This window comes from Cyclopterus lumpus, chromosome 1 (genome assembly GCF_009769545.1).
Source record: "Cyclopterus lumpus isolate fCycLum1 chromosome 1, fCycLum1.pri, whole genome shotgun sequence".
Classification (NCBI taxonomy): Eukaryota; Metazoa; Chordata; class Actinopteri; order Perciformes; family Cyclopteridae; genus Cyclopterus; species Cyclopterus lumpus.
In genome coordinates this window covers 10,195,574-10,215,732 of record NC_046966.1, presented here as the reverse complement: position 1 = coordinate 10,215,732, position 20,159 = coordinate 10,195,574, and the positions used below count along the sequence as shown (strand labels likewise).

The following is a 20,159-nucleotide window of genomic DNA, read 5'->3' as shown; positions in this document are numbered from 1 at the left end:
TATGTTACTGCTCTAATAAGTCTCTTAAGTCCCTCCAGTTGATCCAGAATGCTGCAGCTCGTGTACTCACAAAAACTAAGAAAAGAGATCACATTACTCCTGTATTAGCTGCTCTGCACTGGCTCCCTGTAAAATCAAGAATCACATTTAACATTCTTCTCCTCACCTACAAAGCCTTGATTGGTGATGCACCATCATATCTTAAGGAGCTTGTAGTACCACATTGTCCCACTAGAGAGCTGGGCTCACTAAATGTGGGGCTACTCGTGGTTCCTAGAGTCCTAAAAAGTAGGATGGGAGCCAGAGCCTTCAGTTATCAAGCTCCTCTTTTATTGAACCAGCTTCCACTTTCAATCCGGGAGGCAGACACAGTCACCTCATTCAAGAATAGACTTAAGACTTTCCTCTTTAATAGTGCTTATAGTTAGGGCTGAATCAGGTTTGCCCTGGCCGAGCCCCTTGATATGCTGCTATAGGCTTATAGGCTGCTGGGGGATGTTTTAGGATACACTGAGCACCTATCTCCTCTTCTCTCTCTCCTTATGGATGGATTTACATCTCTCCATTGCAAATTATTAACTCTGCTTCCTCCCCGGAGTCTTTGTGACTTCACGTCTCATAGGGTCCATTGGACCTGGCGGTGTCTGGAGCCGGCCCTGGCTCTATGGGCCCTGCCCCTGACTCCTTGCCCCAGCTTCCTGCCTCCTGCCTCATTGGCTCTGCCTCATTCGCTGTGTATCCTACCTCATGGGCTGGCCTCCTGCCTACATGGCCCTGCTTATATATATATATATATATATATATATATATATATATATATATATATATATATATATATATATATATATATATATATTAGTCCCTGCTTGCATTCCTCCGATTTCATGTGTTTTTTTGTCCCAGCTTTAATCCTTAATGTTGTTGTGTAAATGTAATTTATCGGGCTGAACACCCAGCTACCGTCCTCTTTGTTTACCTTTTTTTTTTTTTTTACGTCTCCATGCTTCCACTGGTAACTGCATGTTTAAACGTCACATTGCTATGAATTGTGGGTAATTCCCTTTGGCAAAGTCTGCGTCTAATGAATTATGGAAAGGGTTCATAAAGGGCTCAAAATGTCTGACAGAGAGCCCTCAAACGCTCGACGATGTGCCGGTGGGAACAGCCCTAAACCCTCACAGACTTAGCGGGAGCACGCCTCAAAGTCTGTGAGTCTATATGGGTGGAGATTGGGATTAGGCAATTTAATGAGACCTCAGACCGGTGCTTACTGTAATTCTCCAAGTAGACAGCAGATAGAGCCAACAGACTGTGAGCCCTTTATCTCACACACTGCCACCTCCTGCAGTGCCCTGTTTTATACTTGGTGTCCATTGAAAAGGAAATTTAAAAAAAGACCCTTGCACCACCCAAAAAGGACCTTAACTAACTGGACAATTGCCTCTAATGAAAAGTACAACACACTTTTAGTCAACTTATTAATGAATGTCCTTGGGCAAGGCACTACTTGTCCATACTCCTGTATTTCCTGTGCTGCCTCATGGCTGAGGGGTAAACTACAGACCTCCAGCTGTGGATGCCTTCGACTCAATGTGAAGTAAGATGTTACACCACATGCAGTTCCACCAAAACAAGCCTCCCTTTGGAAACTTTCTTCTGTTTGCGACTTGTAAGTGTCCGTGTTAGGAGAGACCTGAGGTGGGATGAAGATGGGATTATGGGAAGGGCCATACTTAACGAGGTCCTATTAGACTGTGACCCCTGGATTATACAGATTAGGATTGATGGCCTTAGTTAGTCATCATGTTTGTGCCCTGTTGTCTTCCACCGCTGTCTTCTTTTGTCTCTGACATCAAATTCCAGCTCTGAATCTGAGATGTTTTCCTAAAGTTGTTGAAGACAGTGATTCATTATTTGCTCAGACCCAGATCTATTAAAAACCCATTGGACCCTCCTGAGACCCCCATCTGACTCATTGGGTTGTCTGTGATGGAAAATGGGGAAATGATTACCAGGGCTGCAACTAGCGATCTCTCAATATAATGATTACATTTTTTGTCTATAAATTGTCAGAAAAGAGTTAAAAGAAAAGTTTAACATTTTAGGAGTTAGATTGATACCACACTCTATGCTAAATAACTAGAGCCAGCCGTTAGTTTAGCTCAGTTTCACACAGAGATTGGAAAAATTGAGAGACAACTGGCTAACATGTGGCTAACACCATCCCTCTCTGGCTTAGTGTCTTGACTGACACAGCGGGATGGAAGTGTGCACGCCTTTCCTCCAGCTTTGGCTGCTCCTATGTGTGTCTGTCAGCATAAATCTCTCTCACACTGATCCAAATTAGCTTGATTAGCTAGTATGGTTGCTGTCATGTGTTAGCTTCTGTCATGTCGCTCTCCAACCCCACATGAAACCAACTCCAAGAGAGGAGATTACTCCACTCTAAAGGAAGACTTGGCTGAATCACGTCTTTAAGGGTATTATGTAACTCTCTGCTAGGACAGCCACAGGGCCACAGGGCTCACCTGTGTTTAGATTGACCACCTGACCCTCTACTTCCAAAGCCCATCTTCACTCTGCAACGTCAGCGGACATCTTACTGCTCAAGAGACCTCCATTTGTTTTGGTCCAGTCTGGTGACTAAAGATGAATCTCCAGCTCTGAGGAAGAATTGTATAAGTGGTATGAGGAAGACGTGGGAGCCTGTAGGCAGGAAGCAGCATCGAGATGTGCAAACAAGTGACTAATACTGGACTGGCTGTGAATTACCTTGCTTATGTACTGTACTTTATTTCCTATTTTCTTCCTGTTTAGACAGGTGCATCAGGAAATCATACTTCCTATGTGTGGGAGAACAGAGGTAAAGCTGGGATTGCGTCTCTGTAGACACCTCCGCAGATTCAGTGTGAAGCAGGGAGAGAGAAATCCAGACGTGCAGACAGAATGAATAGAAAGAGGAGGACAGAGGGAGCGAGAGAGAAGAGTGTAAGAGAGACGGAAGATATATTTGACTATGTGGGTGTGTGAAGTATCAAGGCATGCATCATAATTGTGGATTCTTCTCGGAGCAGCCGGACGTGTCACTGCAGCAGCAGGACATTATTGGTCTCACAAAGTGTGCTATTTTGTATTTACAAACAGTGGGAGCTGTGAGCCACATAAGAGACAAAATGGAAACCCTTTTGTTTCTGCTGCCTCAAGGATTTTATTAACTGGGATTATATATTAAAAAGAATACTTGGACTATAGTTGAAGGGGTGCATACTGGAAAATGATGATGCCCCTTCACTGTCAATAATCAAGATTTCAAGTCAAGAATTTATTTGAGGTGAGTTTGATTGAAGAGTTGAATCTTTTTCATTCTGTGGTATTTTGTATGTGCGTGTGTTCCTTTACTCTCCTTGTTAGGAACCAAGTCTTTTTTCTTTTTAAAGTGAGAACATTATTATCATTCACAGAGGGTTTTTAACTTGGTATAAGGATACGGGTTAAAATAAGGCTTGTGTTAGGGCCGGGGGAATGCATAATGTCGACAAGGGTCCGCACAAGTAAGTACAAACATTGTGCGTGTGTGTGTGTGCGTGTGTGTGTGTGCGTGTGTGTGTGTGCGCGTGTGTGCGTGCGTGTGTGTGCTTGTGCGCATACACGTGCATTTCTCTGTGCTTTTGGGTGCTGAAACTCTACTTCTCAAAAGCCCAGTATGTGATGTAGTCAGCCCACGCTGTTTCCCGTTCCCATGGAAACTATTGCCCAGCGCTAAAAGCAGTTCTATTCTGTGCTGCGAGTGCATGAGAGTGTGTGTTTGTGTGTGTGTGTGTGTGTGTGTGTCAGAGAAACATATTAATCTCAGATATTATTGGATGTTAATATATATTGAATGCTGTTTTTCTTCTTTGTTGGTGTCTATGGTATGTTGTGACTCATGAAGGTACTGTATTTACGAATAGACTAATTATCACGACATTCACCTTCCTGCTCCCTCCTCACCACAGTATCATATCTCTCTCTCTGTACCTTTCTCCCCACCACTACATTATTTTGTGCTCTGTGTCTCTAAGATGGCCGTCAGCCCTATCATCATCTGCCTCCTGTCACTGATTGGCTATGGCTCATCCCATTCATCTCCTCCTCCTCGGGGGTGCAGCGTGGATGTGGACCCTCCGTACAGAGTGCTGTGTGACCTGGAGTCAGTCTGGGGTGTGGTTCTGGAGGCCGTGGCCTGCAGCGGTGGCCTGGCTTCTCTGGTCCTCGCTGTGCTCCTGCTAGTCAAGCTTCGCTTCATTTCTGATCCCGCCAGGCGCTCCGGCATGGGGCCTCTTCTCCTGCTCCTGGGCACGCTCCTGGGGCTCTTCTCCATCTCTCTGGCTTTCTTGGTGGGGAAGAATCAGGCGCTCTGTGTGGTCCGCAGAGCCTTCTGGGGGCCCCTCTTTGCCCTCTGCTTCTCCAGCTTGCTAGTGCAGGGGGTCAGGCTCAGGAGGTTGGTGGCTGGCGAGACGAGCCCCTCGGGCAGCTCCTTGGCTGCGCTCGGCCTGGCCTTGGCCTTGGTTCAAGGGATCATCTCTGCTGAATGGGTCTTGCTGACTGTAGTTAGGGAGGGTCACCCGGCCTGCGAATATCCGCCTTTAGACTTTGCTTTGACATGCAGCTACACCCTAGGGCTACTCCTCATAGCCATGGGTCTTTCTTTGGGGGTGGTGCTGTGTGGAGGAGAGATGGGGGCAGAGGGAGGAGGTGGGAGTGAAGAAGATAGAGAAGGAGAGAATGAAAAAAGGAGATGGAAATGTAACGCCGTCTGGCTCTTCCTTTCCAGTCTGGCATCAGCATTACTGTGGGTGGCTTGGTTGGGGTTTTATCTTTATGGCAGCCAGGCGCTGAGGGGGAAGGGGAAAGGGGATAGGTTAGGAGGAGGAGGAAAAAAGGATGTAAAGGTGTTGGATGAGCCGGCGCTGGCGGTAGCCTTGGTCATTCAAGGCTGGATCCTGCTGCTGTTCCACGCTATTCCAGAGGCACACCTGTGTCTCCGAAACCCTCCACCGTCCAACACGCAAGACTTCTTCGACTCCACTCACACGTCCCCTCCTCCACATTTTGGAGATGAGCTCCCGGCACACTCGCACCGACCTTTCCCTGAAAACCAGGCTTTTTCTATAGAGGAGCACGGCGCAAGTAGGGTTATGTAATGCATGTGTGTGTGTGTCGCTGTGCATGTTTGTATAACAGAGATAGAGAATCAGTTATCACAGCTATCTTTTGAGTCTGAAAGGTCGTAAATTTGGTTTCTGTCAATTAAATTTCAATTTGAAAGAACTCCTATGCTGAGAGAAAATATGACATCATGTCCCATGGATTCATTTCTAAATAAACAAAAACAAATCCAATTTAAACCAATTTAGATTAAATTACATTTTATTAAAAATAATAATAATAAAATAATAATAAATATAAAAATAATAAATACATTGAAAATCTAATTATAAAGATTTTTGGTTGCAGGAATAACTCTCACACCACTTCTGAGACTTCTGAGATATTTCAAATTCAACAGCACCACAAACTGCATTTTCCCAGCATCTAGTGTGAAAACTGTCATCTCCTGTGTTATTTAATTGCCTGATTTGATTCACAGTGACAACACATGCTTTTAACACGCCATTATTGTCGCATTTCCCAAAACACTGATGCGATGGGGCACATTATCTGCAGCTTTTGATTCAGAGTAGCTCAGGAGCTATTATTAGCTTGAGGATGTTTTGTGAACATGGCCTCAGTTCCCTCAGAGAAAAAAAGATCTATGAAGTCTATTCAAAATCTAAATATGCATAAGAACTGCTCAAACCCCTTTTGCAGCACAATCCACTTTAATGCTGTCCATCTGTTCAGTCTGTATGTTACAGATATATTTGTGTTCACCCAACAGTCACATTGTTTCTTGAGCCCTCAAAAGAGTCCAATATTACTTGTGAATATAATAATGCTCGTTAAATAAATGTAATCCATTGCACTGCAGACCAATACACATTTGACCAAGATTACCATATTACTTACTACCATGAGTGCCATGTAGGTTTGAGTACAGCAAAGTGTGGCTCTCTTTTACTTACTGTACGCAACCCACAATCCAATTAATCCTTAAGAAATGCCTGCTTATCCAACATGCTTACAGGCAAATGTGTGAGTCATTTCACCGTGGTTACTCTTCATATTTATCTGAAGGCAAATGCACAGATGAAGAGCTGAATCGAGATGAATCTGAATAAACAGAAAGTGGAGGCAGCGGCAGAAGAGTCATAGAGGATGTTGCATGAAAACGGACTTCAGGAGATTATATTGTTTGCCCAATTTCTAGATAACCGGTTTACTTTGTGGTTAAAAGGATGAGGTTAATATTCTGATGCCCAATAGACGGTGAACTCTCCCTCTCTGTCTTTGTAATCTCTGCAGTCGGCCAAGAGATTGTGTTAATAAATATGTGGTTGGAATGATGACTCTAAAAACAAAACTAGAATTTTCCTTTAAGATTTGGATGATCTTCCCACTGTAAACGACAATAAATTAAATGAATTGTCAATTCAGCCACCAGTGCTCACTTGAAATGTTGTAGTAGCTAATATTGGATGATGTTAGCAAGCATACCATAGATATTGTGTAACTGACTGTAATGCTATTCTGCCGCACGGTGTCTCGGATAAAAATAGGCTATGTAACTGGCTCAGTCATGTTCGACTCCTATATTGGAAAATGCAGGGAAATGTGGCCGCTATTCAGCAAACGTTAACACAACCTGTGTCCAAAATCCCTTCCTTTTCACTAAAACAATAAACTATAGGTATTGTCTGCCATTTTATTGTGTGGCATTTAATGAACAAGGGTGTCTCACTTTAAAAGGCGTTGCACACCAAAACAGGTGTTTCCAATGACTCTGATTAGACATCTGCTCAGGTTGAAGGTGGGTGGAGCTGTGCAGGGTTTGTGTAGATGTGGTTTTTAGTTTTCGAAACATTGTAATGTACACCCGCCGTCAGTGTTTGAAGGGGATTGGACGTTCTAACCCTAACCCAAACAATTCAAAGTGTGAGGCACGGAACTTTGTCGATGGAAATAATGAATTGGACTTTTGCAACTTTATTACATTAGGTCACCAAACTCCAGGAAGTCGATAAATAAGCACAATAAACGTGTAATTCATCCAGCCCATCAAAGTAAACAGGGGAGTCAGGGAGATGTCAACTAAACAGCATAAAAGAGGTAAAATCAACTGTAATAATTAAACTCACCTGTGAGGGCTTACTATGTGAAGGGAGTTACCATCTGATCGGTATAATTATACTTTAACCTCAAGTTTGATGCATTTATGCTTTGTATCAGTCAGTGGCACAGTTGTCTAGCATATCTCCTGAAACTGGAATCATTATGTTTGTTAGCAAGACAGCTTTAACTTGTGTGTGTGTGCTTTACCTTGCCGTGTCACGTCAGCTCTCCGAAGTGGAACATACCACAGCAGCCAGGGGAGTATGCGTCCTGGCATCGCCTTCAGAGGTCACGTCTACCAACCCACTGAGATGGCTCTGGTCATGAATGGTGGGACAGTAAGTATGGATGTGGGTATTGTTGCCTCATTTACCAAATAACCAACCGCAGGAGCGATGCATTTGTTGACTACATGTTTGTCTCTCTCTCTCTCTTGTAGATGCCCACAGCCCCAGTTAACTACACTGGAAGACGATTATGGTAATGCGGGACCAAACTGGAAACACGGGTGTGGAATTGTGGAATTTTCTTTTTGCCTCAGAAGAGGAATGAGACATTAAGAACATCCCATATCACACAGGATGGATTTGATGGGAGCTAAAACATGTTTAATGTATTTGTGTTTCTGCACACATGTATGAATTTTACATTTTAAGGAACTTTTCTTCATAGTATTTTTGCTGAAGTTTTCTGTGTTGCCTCTTTATCGGCAGACTGGACACGAGAGGGAAGAGAAAGTGACGGAGCTTCCACAGTTTTGATAGTCTTATTTGTAATATGTAAATAAATACACTGACAAGGAGTGTGTATAAGCAGGACTAATGTTATTATATAAAGGGGGGAAATCTAAGACCAGTGTTCAATGTGGTTTTGACCCGGAGAAACTAAAAGTTGGATGATTTGAATGTCGTGAAGTAAGCATTTTGTGTGAGCATGCAGCTCTTGATGAATGCTGTTGCTTACTGATCAGTGATGTTTGCTTCATTAAGACATCCCTTTCCTTTTCTTTCTATCTTGCGTCAAGCTACAACTAAGAAAAAGACACACCTTTAGGTTGTTTGTGTAAATGACCTGCATACGCACACAAAGCTTGCTCGGCCTCTATTAGGTGCTGGAAAGAATCAAAGGCCTCAGTGTGTTTCGCACATTTCGCCCTGCGTATTGATATTTGTCATGCATTTAACATAGCTTGTGTCGAATTCTGTGTGTGTGTGTGTGGGGGGGGGGGGGTCCTCTGGTGATTTAAAAGGCTAAAATGCATTGGATAAATAGTTTTTAATAAGTATATCATAAAAAGCCATTTAATACTGAAATGCCTATTCTGCACTAAGTGTTACTGTTGGAGGTTGTGAATTTGCACTTTATCTTTGGTATGGATTTGGGATGTATGATCATTTCAGATGCATGAAAGTGCAGATTAAACGTTAAGATTTAAAGGTTGTTAAAATGTATTGTATTTTGAGTGTTTTCTAGAATTTTTATATGAATATGGAGGAGAAATAGCAGTTTTAGTGTTGAGTTGCAAAGTTCATTCTTGACATTGGAGACAACGGATAACAAAACCAGAAAAGTGCTCAGAAAATGTAAACATCTAGAACTCCATGACAACTGGGCAACATCTGCAGAGGAATACCATATTGTATGATTGAAAGCTCCAGAACAGCTACAAAATGGACCTTGAAGTTGGACTGTTTTGCTGGCTACTGATCATATGGTAACATCTCATGATATTCTGGCATACAAGATCCCTTTAAATTTCAACTTCCATCAAATATAGAGGGAACAATTAGTCATCCATCACTGTGAATTTAACTGGAACAGATTCAAATGCATGTATACTGTTTATATTTGTGACGCTGCAACGTTTGGCTCCAAGATGAGACACATTTCTAGTCGGCAGCTGCTGTTCAGATTCACTGGCAATTGAACTCTGAGGCAACTTCATACTTGCAGTTTTCATTTCCTGACCAACTCTGAATTAATTCAAGGACATTAAGTACAAATACAATTCAGAGAACAGTCACCAAGTAAATGTTGTTACCATTTTTTTCTTGCTATAAAACTTAACTAAATGATTGGCTTCTGTGTACAAGTGTGCGCTTGGATAATGTACAATGAAAATATTTTGATCACAAGATTTGTATGTATTAACCCTATATGACAGAATTTTAATCATGTAAATATTCCAAATGTAAAAATGTTATTTTCCTTTTGAGATGCTCTTATGATGCACTGTTTGTGCACTGTTTCGGGCAGCGTAACATGAATGTTATGTAATGTGATTCGCACAAAGTGGCTAATACATCAGTGCATATTTTCTGTTAATTATTGTCTGGTCTTTGAACTGATTTTTCTTCATCCCCCTGTCCTAATGGAACACAAATGGATCCACTGGACTGTAGACATTGGCCATTTCATAGAGATGCAGCTATACAATCAGCTGCTACAACACATAGAGGAGGGATGTGAACACTTTTATGTTTGTGTCCACACTTGAAGGGGGTGGGGGAGAGAGAATTGCCCACAAGGATGTGCAAGGTGCAATAATTGTTGAATTGGGGATAACGTTGCAAACTAAAAGTGACAAGTATTTGTGGGAATAATAAAAAAAGAGTGAGTAGTTCAAGCCTACACCTTACTTAAACCGATGTTGTTGATTTACATGTTTTATGGGGGTGATGTGAGACCGTCTATTTGTAGTGAGTAATCTGGCGGCAGCATTATGGATTACCTGTAAACGGTTAATCGCAGACATACTAAGTGAGGAGAAAAGTGCAGTACAATAATCAATACGAGATGAGATAAAAGCATGTATCAACATCTCTAGTTCAGCTGTTAATACTCAGTTGGCTAATATTTCTTCGGTGGAATAAACAAGATCTAGACAGCTGCTTGACATGGGGGTAAAACAAGGATTGGTCAAATGTGACCCCGAGGTTACGCAGTTTGAGGTGGCCAGCAGAGGAGAGTGGACCAATGCGCAGGTGCAACAACCAGAACCTCCGTCTTATTATCATTCAGTTCACAATGATGTGACGTTCCGTCCGTAATAGCTTTGACGCGGTCTGTGAGCCTGGAGCCAACGTTGGCTGGTCGGTGCAGAAACAACGGGAGGATGGTGTCTGCTCCACGAATGCATCATAAGAACAAGTGCTCTCTGGCATCACTTTGTGGGTCCGCTCGTGCGCTAGCTAGTGCAGCCGAGTTGTCACTGCGCATGCGTTGTACCCCAATGAAAAACCTTGAATATCTGGTACAAGTGCGCGCGCTCGTTGCTACAGACGCCTAGCTCTTCGCTAACAGGAACGAGGAGCAACTGCTTCCGGGAGAAGAGAGTGGACCACGTACCCACGTGAACTACCAAAGGTTACAAAGTAAGTAAATCGCTCATCAAGTTTACATTTGATAAAACTTTATGCAGCTATGGTACAATTGTCTCACGGTATCAGTGACTAGTTAGTTTGTTGTTTCGTCGGTTTGCCGCTATTTCACGTTAGCTGCTGTGAGCTGCTAACTAGCACGGCTAACTAGCACAATAGAGTGCTTTCAATAAACATGGTCATCGTATGCCGCCTGAGACCTGTCATCAGGTCTGGATTTGGATTTGTTGCATCTCACGTGTTGTTGGTAACTGGACGCGGATGAACAGTGGCACTGAAAGCATGTTGGGACACTCTGTTCATTTTATGTTTCAGACGGAAACCGGTGAGGAAGTGATCTTTGTTTCCGAAAAGCGTGCACGTAAATCAAGTGAGAACGCCGTTGACAAGGTGCTGATTTGCAACATCGGATATCCAACATTGAATCATACAACTTTTGGAAACCAATTAAGACGTGCAAGGCAGTAGAATAATCAAGGATTGAAACCCAAGATGTTGTTTGAATAAACATGCATACAGTTGGTACTATGACAGTGTGCTAAAAACAGTAGAAGTTCAAAGCCTGATAATTGCATTAATCATAAGTGTACATGTTGTAACACAAAACTACGCATGAGTGAATCTGAAATAGTCCACATGCAGGATTCCGAACTTGCAGCAATGTTTGATTTGGCTGACACATGCAGACTGGAGACCTGCGCAGACAACTTTGCTGTTGAATAAAAGAGTTATACTGTTTTTTTAAAATTCATTTCTAGAACGATTGTAAGCACAATTCTGCTATGTTCCTTGCAGGCAAAGCGACTGGCCCTGCAAAGAGACATTGATCAACAGTCCCAGCCCAGGAAGATGGCCAAAGAATCGGTTAGTGTTTATTGCTCCGTTACTCACACTTGCAAATACAATTATGGCCTATGAGCCTGTTTTTGCAATTGCAGAAGGTATTGTGCAGTAAATGTATTTCTCTCACCAGACAAGCCAGGGGTCCGTTGCTGCAGAGAGGCCAGTGGGAAGGGTGAAGACGAAGGAGAAGAGTGAGCCGGGTTTTGTGAAGCGGAAGAAACGCACAAAAGGACAAGCCTCTCTGCCTGCACATACATATTTTACTGTAGATGATTTGAGCTTAGCAGAGGTTAAAAAAGAAAAGAAGGGTAAACAAGTCGATGTAATTGTTATAGATACAGATGAGGAGTCTGTGGATGGAAGTGGTGAACAGAAAGAGAAGAGGAAGAGGAAGAGGAAAAGTGTCACTGAATCTTTGAATGGTTCTTGTGTCAAGAATGGAAAAGACAAAGAAGTTAGCAAGAAGAAGAAGAAGAAGCAGCTGGAAACCGCACCGCTCAGTTCAGTAAAAAAAATGGAAAAGAAACCGAGGACTGTGAAGAAAATTAAAGCACAAAATGGAACGCCAGAGAGAGAGCAGGAGGCAGAACACACCGGGAAGGATGAATTGCCAAAGAAAGCCAAGAAGCGAAAAAATATTCTAGTTGTAAATGCAGAGGAAATTGAGGAGCAGGTTAAAGAAAAGAAGAAAAAGAAAACCACTAGTGTAAAAATCACTGAAGGAATATGTATTGCAAAAATGCGAAAATCAGCTCAAATGGAAGTGACTAAGAATGGAGTAAAGTTAGGCACTCCAGAGCGAGAGACTTGTGAGGTTGAAGAGGTAAAAGTGAAAAAGAAGAAGAAAAAGGTTGTTGCTAAAGAAGATAAAAAACTATTAGCAACGCCTCAGATGAAAGGTAACAACAAAAGGAGCAAAGCAGCATCAGGCCAAAAGGTGGAGAAAGACAATATGCTCAACAAGAAAGACAAATCCACAGAGAGTGAGATTGTTATCATAGATGAAGAGGAGACGGAGCTCAAGATGAAAGTAAAGCGTAGGAAAGTTTCTGTGGCGGTCAGCAAAGTAGAGCAGAAAGAGCGGAAGAAAAGGAAAATGGTAAACTCAAAGGGAGAAAAGGAAGTACCATTGTTACTCGACTGTGAGGAAGTTGAGGAGCAGTGTAGTGAAACAGTAGTCCCGGGCCAGAAGAAGAAGATCTGCGTTAAGGGGGAGACTGTGAGTTTTGGAACTGATGCAAAACGGAGGCAGATTAAAGACGAGGCCGAAGCCGAAGACCAACATGTGAGTGTGTACCGTCGGAGGCGATCGACACTGGGCTCGGATGTTGTTTTGTTTTAACATCGGGAGTGAACCTTGTTTGCGTTTCAGGAGTCGCCCCTCGTGGATGTGGTCTTTCTGTCAGCGAAAACTGGAAACACAGATGAGGTCAACATCAACCAGGTAACCGGGCCTCATTATTCATCAACATTTTGGGAATTACTCATATTTTCTCTCTCGCTCAGAGTTAAATAACATTGATATCCCTCTTGTATGGTTCATATAAAGCTACTGCTAACAGCCAGTTAGCTTAGCACAAAGAGTGGAGACTGGAGACGGGTGGAAACAGCTAGCCTGGCTCTGTCCAAAGGTCAAACCAAATCAGCCTAGCACAATATCTGAAGCTCGCTAATTGATACGCATTTCGCTTGTTTATCCACTTAAGCTAAACGACCCCTGCCTATAGTTTAATTTTTAATGACCAGACTTGAGGGGTTTCAATCTTCTCATGTAATAGTAAACCATCTATACTATACAACTATCTGTATTTCTGTATTTTATTTCTGGATACTTTTAAATCACTTGCATTGTCTTGTTTTATGCAGTTAACCATAATTAAGTGTGTTTTGGTCTGTCATAGGAAAGACGACAGGCTTTACAAATGGACATCGACGAGGCCTCTCGGCCTAAAGAAACAACGGTCAGTATTAGCAGCTTCCTTGCAAAGAATATAAAACTATGAAGTTTCCATTTGTTTTCTAACATTTTGAGTCCCTGTCCTTGGTGAAGAACAATTATGGGGAGACAATTTACATTGGTTTTCACAGACCACGTGGTACTCCCCATGAGGAAGAACCGGTGCGTTATGTGTTAAATCAGTTTCTAATATTTGCCCCCAATGTCTGTGCTCCTCAGGGTCTTGGCCAGTGGACCACCGCCCAGTTCGACAGCTCTGCACAGCAGCAGAAGTTCCTCCGGTTGATGGGCGGCTTCAAAAAGGGTTCCCAGATGGCTGCGGGGAGCAGTGAAGGAGCAAATATGGCCCTGGGGAAGAATGCACAGCAGCAGTTGCAGCAAGGGCTTCTGGGAGAGTTTGAACGCGCTCAATCACGTAGAATGGACTTCAGTAACAGGGGATCGGGTCTTGGGTTCAGTGCACCAGTTATTAATAAGAAGTTCTCCATTGATGTCAATGCATGTCGATCTGTTCGCTTTGATGATTGATCCAAGTGCGTGTGTGTACACGTTTTTTAAAATTTTTTAACTATAGATGTAAATGTATATCAGAGACTGAACACCACCTAATTCTGTTTGTACATACTGTATATTAAACATGTGACTGCTTTAAAGAACTAACTAAGCATCAGTTCATCGTAATGTGGTTTCAGTAGGTCCCTGCTTACACTGAGTTGGTATAACTACTCAAGAAAATGTAAGTTTTGTTACGGAATACAAAAATATTGACTTAAGAGATGACATCTAAAATAGCATTGAAAAAACAAACCTCTACTCAACAGCATGTGACGAGGTGCTGACGTTATGCCAAAGATGTCCATGTATATCTACTGAAATGAGGATGCTAGCTCACCCCGGCCCGTTCTCTTGTAATGCCAAATGGAGCTGCTGCGAGGGATTGTCAATGTTGAAACCTCAGGGCCCGTGTACATTTTGATATTTAAGAAACCCAATGTGGCTGACAAACTACTTTTTCATCCTTCCTGTCACCAGTAGACTACTTTGCCAGACGGGAGGGTGGGCGGAGACTTAGCTGTAGCAACTTGCATCAGTCGTCACAAACCTCAGTACCAGGGGTCTGATCCTGGATTGTTCGGTGTTAGGTTGGCTTTCTTTGACTACATTTAGATTGTATAGACCCAGAAGGTGAAACGCTGCCTTGTATTGCTTTGAAAGAGGTTGCTTGATCTTAAACGTTTTAACTATTGTTAAACAAGGAAACACATTTGATGGCTTTGATAGTAGTTTTTAATTCCAATCTTGCACATGAATGACATTGCTTTGAAGTGGAGGTTGAAGGAAAGTCAGAGTACACTTTACTTCAAAGATTAAAAGGAGACATTTCTGCTTGCAAGCTCAATTTAGTTTTAACTGCTGGAAAACCAAAGAAATATTTGCCTCATGTTTAACTTAAATATTCTACACATTGGTAGCTGTGTTGTAAGCTTGATTTAACATTACGCTCCTAATCACATTCACTCAAACTGGTGCGTCAACATTAGACTTGTAACTGGAAAAGTTCTAAAGGACAAATTAGTAGATTCATGTTTTTTCACGCATTTTAAGTCACGTCCTTATTTCAGACCCCATACAGCCACTGCCCTTTAATGATGCTCTGGTTATAAAATGCATTGTAAGCCTCATCTTAACCTAGTCTTACTTTTATGCAACTGCTTTATCCTTCGAGTGCCGTGATGATCGGCTACAATACTTGGTAAGAAAAGAGTGAATCCTGCCTCTGTAAACAAGACCTCTTCCCGAGGTTCTTGTGTTTTAGCTTCTCAACATGGTGGTCATTCGGCAGCTGCAATGCAACATCCTCAGTCAGAAGGTTCTTATGAGCAATTTAAAGGCAACTTTAAAAAACATTGCTGGCTGATGCACCCTTTAGTTAAAAATGTATTTACAACAGTCGCTACATAGTTAAGAATTTGTTCTGATGCTGCTTCAGTGTTTAAGCTGGCACAATCAAATGTGCAGAGGGAAAGCTATTTAAAACAAACAACAAAACACTTGAGACGCAAAACCAGACGCAACCCACGTTATCCGGTCCCTCAGAAAACATCTACAGCAGAGTGAGAAGGCTACTTGACAACAGCAAGTGAAAGATGGAGGGGAAGCTGTGTGTTCCTTGTGGAGGACAGTGATCTCATGCCTGTAGATACTCCGGCTGCACTCGCGCCACTTTGCGGAACTCTTTGCTGTGCGTTCGTGGACACTGCATCTCACACCAGTTGATGGGAACCATCTGGGCACCTGATCCACAGACAGAAATATCAACATATTGTATCAAACTACTGACAGCACCATATATATTTAAAAATCTCAAGAGTTATTGGCAACTACAACAATTGTAAAAAGCCCATCATTGTGTTGGGAGTGTAACCTAAAGAATATTTTATTGTGGAACTAGAGATAAAGTGAGGGGAAGACACATTTCTTAGTCAAAGGTTGACTTCTCCAAAGTGTAAGGTTACGTTTGGTGTTCATCATTCAGAATTTCTGGAGCAATACATTTCAACATCACTTGGCTCTAAGGAGTAGCAAAATAACTGTATTGAAAGTGTTACATCTCCATACATCCATTATGTCTCCCTCACATTGCTACATGAAAACTGATTGGTTACGAGGATCAGGAATAATTCGATTGGCACTATTCTAAGATTCTGCCAAAGGACAAAAATGCTCCAGCAAATGCTTGACAAATATGACTGACGGGACCAGTGACAATAGGTCTCCAGTTATCTGGGCAGTTACTCTTGCACCACCTTGTGTTCTAACATAATATTATCAATCCATGTTGTGCTGGAACCCTCCTGTATTTAGAAGTTTAAAATAATAAGATAAATAAATAAAAACACTGAGCATCGAGACTTACCTGCTCCACTGTGAGCCACCACCACCCCAAGTTCATTCTCTGCCGTTGTCAACAGGTAGTTTGACTGCACATCACCGAGAGAAATCTGACACCACAGGTCAAGGGTTACCGACACAGAAGTAAACAGTATACATCCACACTGTTGAAGTGGCACTGCTATTTGTAATTCTGTATTAGTGATATTCCAAAAAGTTGTGATTGGATTTAAAAGTAACAAGTGAATATGTGCAACTGTCGCACTCGCAGAGAGTATAACAGAGAACATGGCTCTTGGTGGAGTTTTTTTTTCTTCCACTAAATTCCAAGGGAGGAAAACCGATAGCGGATGCATGAGCTGAATAGATTATTTATCTAGGGGCAGGATACAACTTTCGCCAAGACGATGTCGCCAGGTCTGAAGCTTTTGTACGTCTCCACCTGTAAGAATAAAAGTAAAAGGCATGTCATTCTAGATTAAAATGAGGAAACGTCTGACGATCTGACCAAATACATGTAATCAAACCTTGTCTTTCTCTGTCGCACGCACATCTTCTTTCCTGTAGAGTCAGAGGGAGTGGGCTCAGTTTGGAAAGAGACACAGAATAGATCGCCATGACATAAAACAGTGTTTGGCTATGGACAGAGTTTCTGGGGTTACCTGATTGTTCCTCTGAAGCGGTCCTTCAGAGGTGTGGAGCCCACATAAAGGATGTGGACCTTGGCGAACCTCGGGTTGATACTGGTCACCTGTCCAGAGTACAGAGAACAATAAGACTCAAGAGAAAACCACCTCTTTGACACATGGATCTAAATCAAATAATCAATAATTAAAGAAAATGTATGTGATTCCACTGCATACCTTACAGGTGACTATTGCCCCTACATCGGGTAGTAGTTGCACTTCTGTTTCCCGCACCACTGAGATCACTGGTAACTACAAAGACAGGTCAGATAAAAACAATTCAGTTCAAAACAGGCGGAATAACAAACTGTCACAGTAAAGAGTGGATATTTCTTCACATGCCGTGAACAAAAACCTTTCTTTTCAGTCACATTCACAAATGTTGCACAATACGTTCCCCTCTGGCACTCCCACAGCCCTCACCTTCTCTCCCTCGTTCTTCTTGAGCACGTAGCCTGCTAGTGAGGAGTACACGTAGCCGTGCCGCAGATATACTCCTGTGCCGGGAATGCAGTTTTCTGCACTGCATAGCTTGTCACCTGGACACAAATAGGAGGGGGAAGCAAGGGAGGCGTTGGAGAAGAGTCGTACATATGATATACTGTTTGGAGTGCAGGTGGCGCATCTCTGCTCCAACCTGAATACAATTTTACATTTGTTGTGACATAACATTAACCATTGGAGCAAAAAGACCAGGAGTACTCGTATTTAGTAAGTGTAGCTTCGCATTCCCAGACTTTTAACAAGAACTTCATGCAGCTATGGATTGGTGACAGATTTAATTTTGAGATCACCCTTGGACATTAGGAATGAGTTGTAATAATGATAATAATAATACAACAAATCTACCTCGTTCAACTCTACAGCCAAATCTGAGCCAAATCTTCATCTAAGGAGGAAAAGTATCGTTCTAGAACCACTTTTACTGGTCACTATGAGCATTTTATCAGGCTTTATCCTGCATGATATTTGGGAGGACTGACTACTACTTTCAATGACTGGTGTTTCCATTGAACTTTAACACATCGAAACGGTCACTATCAAACAGTTGCTCGAAACATTTCAATAGACAGAGCAATTCACATGGGTGAGTCACAACAAGTGTAAGGAGGAATGCTGCTGTCCTGCCCGAGGCGATGGGCAGGGCACGAGAAGAAACATGCAGTGCAAAGTAAAAGTAAAGAGCTCACAGCCCTGCACAAGTACGGTTATTACCGTAATAACATTTTAAAATGATAACCCCCAACTCACCTACACCTACCTGAAACAACCACCCATACATTTACAAGTAACTGAGTGCAATGTTTACTGTGCTGGCCGCTAAAGCCCACAGCACGCATGGCAGCTGGATAATATTAACAGGGTTTTACACCGTCAGACTGCAGCGTAACTATATGTTAGAGCAGCACAGTGATGTCTACAAAAGCCAACATTAGCACAGAAGGACAAAACGGTCTAAAGTTGGGTATAACTGCATCCTTGGAGAGAGTTAAAGCAAGTTTACGGGACTCACCTGGAACACACAGCTTCATGGGAGACATGTTTTCGAGGAGCACAGCTCGTCAGACGATTGGCTGTGATTGGCTGTGACGAGGCAATTGAGTGGACTTTGATTGGCCGGTCTCGCGCGGAGCGGAAGGAAACGAAGGACACCTCGGTCCGCCATGTTAGTTGAGGCACACATGGCATGCAGTGCTGCCTCATAGCGGCGTAGCATATGTACAACAACACGGTATAATTAAAGCTGCAAGCAGCGATGTACGGGCCCTCGCTCGTGGGGCTACTGGCTGGACGCCGACTCACGTCGAACAAAGCGTCCACGAGTCAGACGTCTTTTTCCTGCATAGAGGGACGCTGGAAATGATGCTTTGCAAACAGTCCACCACTTCCTGTATCCACTGTATGGCACGAGACAATGTAACGTTACTTCAACATGTTTTACTGGTCTATTACAAGAGTAGACAACATAATGTAACGTTAAATGTCATGTAAGCCGGATGATGTTTGTCACATAACACTAACTTCCTGTTGCCAGTAGGTGGCGCTATGTGACTTGGCGACAAATGGCTTTTCGTCATACTCAGGCCATGACTGTTACCAAGCATGGCCAGTTTGGGACAGATTTGAGCAAATCCAGAGGATGCACTTGTTTAATGGAAATTCAGGTAAAATGTCTGCCACGCCACGGCTATGCCGTTCTGTGAAAAGTAAAGCTTTTGATAACTTTTAATTACAAAGGTCTTTAGATTGTACTGACTACATTTGAAGTGGATCTAACGATTCCACTGAGAGAAGTTTGTTACAATATAGCACTTAGAAATGTTAAAACAATAATGGAAAAATAAACTTGATTTCTTGATCAAATATATTTCTTAAATCTCACATAGCCCCCTGGAGTGCCTTTAGTACCTTCATTTGAGAACCACTGATAATTGAAAGTTCGGATTTTAAATGTAGCTCCTCCCCCACACCTCACAGGTGATGTCAATGTTTTCATATTAACAGTTATTTGATTCTTTGATTTCTTATCAGTTCATTCTGTGACAAGAAAGAAAGAAAAATATCTTCCCTCACAGATAAAAGGTTCATCCTGTGACATCACAGTGACGTCAAGGAACACAGACACCAGAGTATCTATAAATAGAAGTGACTTTCACTAGTCTAGTTGGAGAGGGCGTAGACCTGTGGAAGGCAGAGGCACCAGTTTCTCTGGTTCCCGCCACATATTGACACGGCTGCTTGGAGGCTGTGCTCAAGTTCGCCTGGACACAACGTCTCTGCCGCCTACCCCTCTCTAGTGCTGCACGCTGGAGCCCGGCAGGACTCTGGTTCAGAGTTTGCATGTTCTCCACGTGAGCCAGGGTTGAATCCGGTGGACTCAACCCAATTATAAAAACGTGTATTTTTCTCCTCAGGGAAACGCCACTTTACCGTGGTGGAGGAGTTTGAGTGGCTCAGTGATCCGGAGACCTGTTTGTCTGGGCACCAGCGCACAGCTCGTCTTGGGGGAGAGCCCAGACTAAGAGTTTCCTTAACAGTTATTGATGATGGAAATAAATACGTTATATGGGTTTGGGCCTTTTCTGTCATAAATTGCCTTGGTAGCACCCCCTACAACATTTTGGAAGACGTTGAAATCAGAGAGTAAAA

At 42.7% G+C, this 20,159-nt stretch overlaps 3 protein-coding genes across 5 annotated transcripts; 2 read left to right on the top strand and 1 right to left on the bottom strand.

Moving 5' to 3' along the window:
• Positions 1-4,061: 4,061 nt before the first annotated feature.
• On the top strand, positions 4,062-7,760 carry gprc5bb (G protein-coupled receptor, class C, group 5, member Bb). Its single transcript, XM_034540931.1, has 3 exons — positions 4,062-5,169; positions 7,477-7,589; positions 7,691-7,760. The coding sequence occupies exons 1-3, from the start codon at positions 4,062-4,064 to the stop codon at positions 7,733-7,735; spliced, it is 1,266 nt and encodes a 421-aa protein (XP_034396822.1). The 3' UTR covers positions 7,736-7,760.
• A 2,753-nt stretch (positions 7,761-10,513) lies between these two features.
• Positions 10,514-14,086, top strand: knop1 (lysine-rich nucleolar protein 1). Of its 3 annotated transcripts, none has more exons than XM_034544587.1 (7): positions 10,514-10,625; positions 10,947-11,001; positions 11,427-11,495; positions 11,605-12,759; positions 12,847-12,918; positions 13,376-13,435; positions 13,651-14,086. In XM_034544587.1, exons 3-7 carry the CDS (start codon positions 11,481-11,483, stop codon positions 13,957-13,959), a joined length of 1,611 nt encoding a protein of 536 aa, XP_034400478.1. In that variant the 5' UTR covers positions 10,514-10,625; positions 10,947-11,001; positions 11,427-11,480; the 3' UTR covers positions 13,960-14,086. The 3 variants fall into 3 exon arrangements, with proteins under 3 accessions (XP_034400478.1, XP_034400462.1, XP_034400471.1); XM_034544571.1 differs by having other exon boundaries at positions 10,947-11,021; XM_034544580.1 differs by lacking the exon at positions 10,947-11,001 and having other exon boundaries at positions 10,518-10,625.
• A 614-nt stretch (positions 14,087-14,700) lies between these two features.
• exosc1 (exosome component 1) lies at positions 14,701-18,598 on the bottom strand. Its single transcript, XM_034544839.1, has 8 exons — positions 18,523-18,598; positions 17,433-17,548; positions 17,187-17,261; positions 16,986-17,074; positions 16,851-16,884; positions 16,715-16,765; positions 16,349-16,433; positions 14,701-15,726 (listed from the first exon to the last, which is right to left on the bottom strand). Exons 1-8 carry the CDS (start codon positions 18,548-18,550, stop codon positions 15,620-15,622), a joined length of 585 nt encoding a protein of 194 aa, XP_034400730.1. The 5' UTR covers positions 18,551-18,598; the 3' UTR covers positions 14,701-15,619.
• Positions 18,599-20,159: the final 1,561 nt, after the last annotated feature.

Coding starts and splice junctions, on each gene's coding strand:
- gprc5bb (XM_034540931.1), top strand. CDS start 4,062: ATGGCCGTCAGCCCTATCATCATCTGCCTCCTGTCACTGATTGGCTAT. Junction 5,170..7,476: donor TATAGAGGAGCACGGCGCAA/GTAGGGTTATGT, acceptor GTGTCACGTCAG/CTCTCCGAAGTGGAACATAC. Junction 7,590..7,690: donor TGGTCATGAATGGTGGGACA/GTAAGTATGGAT, acceptor TCTCTCTTGTAG/ATGCCCACAGCCCCAGTTAA.
- knop1 (XM_034544587.1), top strand. Junction 12,760..12,846: donor CCGAAGCCGAAGACCAACAT/GTGAGTGTGTAC, acceptor TTTGCGTTTCAG/GAGTCGCCCCTCGTGGATGT. Junction 13,436..13,650: donor CTCGGCCTAAAGAAACAACG/GTCAGTATTAGC, acceptor TGTGCTCCTCAG/GGTCTTGGCCAGTGGACCAC.
- exosc1 (XM_034544839.1), bottom strand. CDS start 18,550: ATGTCTCCCATGAAGCTGTGTGTTCCAG. Junction 17,549..18,522: donor CATGAAGCTGTGTGTTCCAG/GTGAGTCCCGTA, acceptor ATTTGTGTCCAG/GTGACAAGCTATGCAGTGCA. Junction 16,434..16,714: donor ACATCGTCTTGGCGAAAGTT/GTATCCTGCCCC, acceptor CTGTGGTGTCAG/ATTTCTCTCGGTGATGTGCA.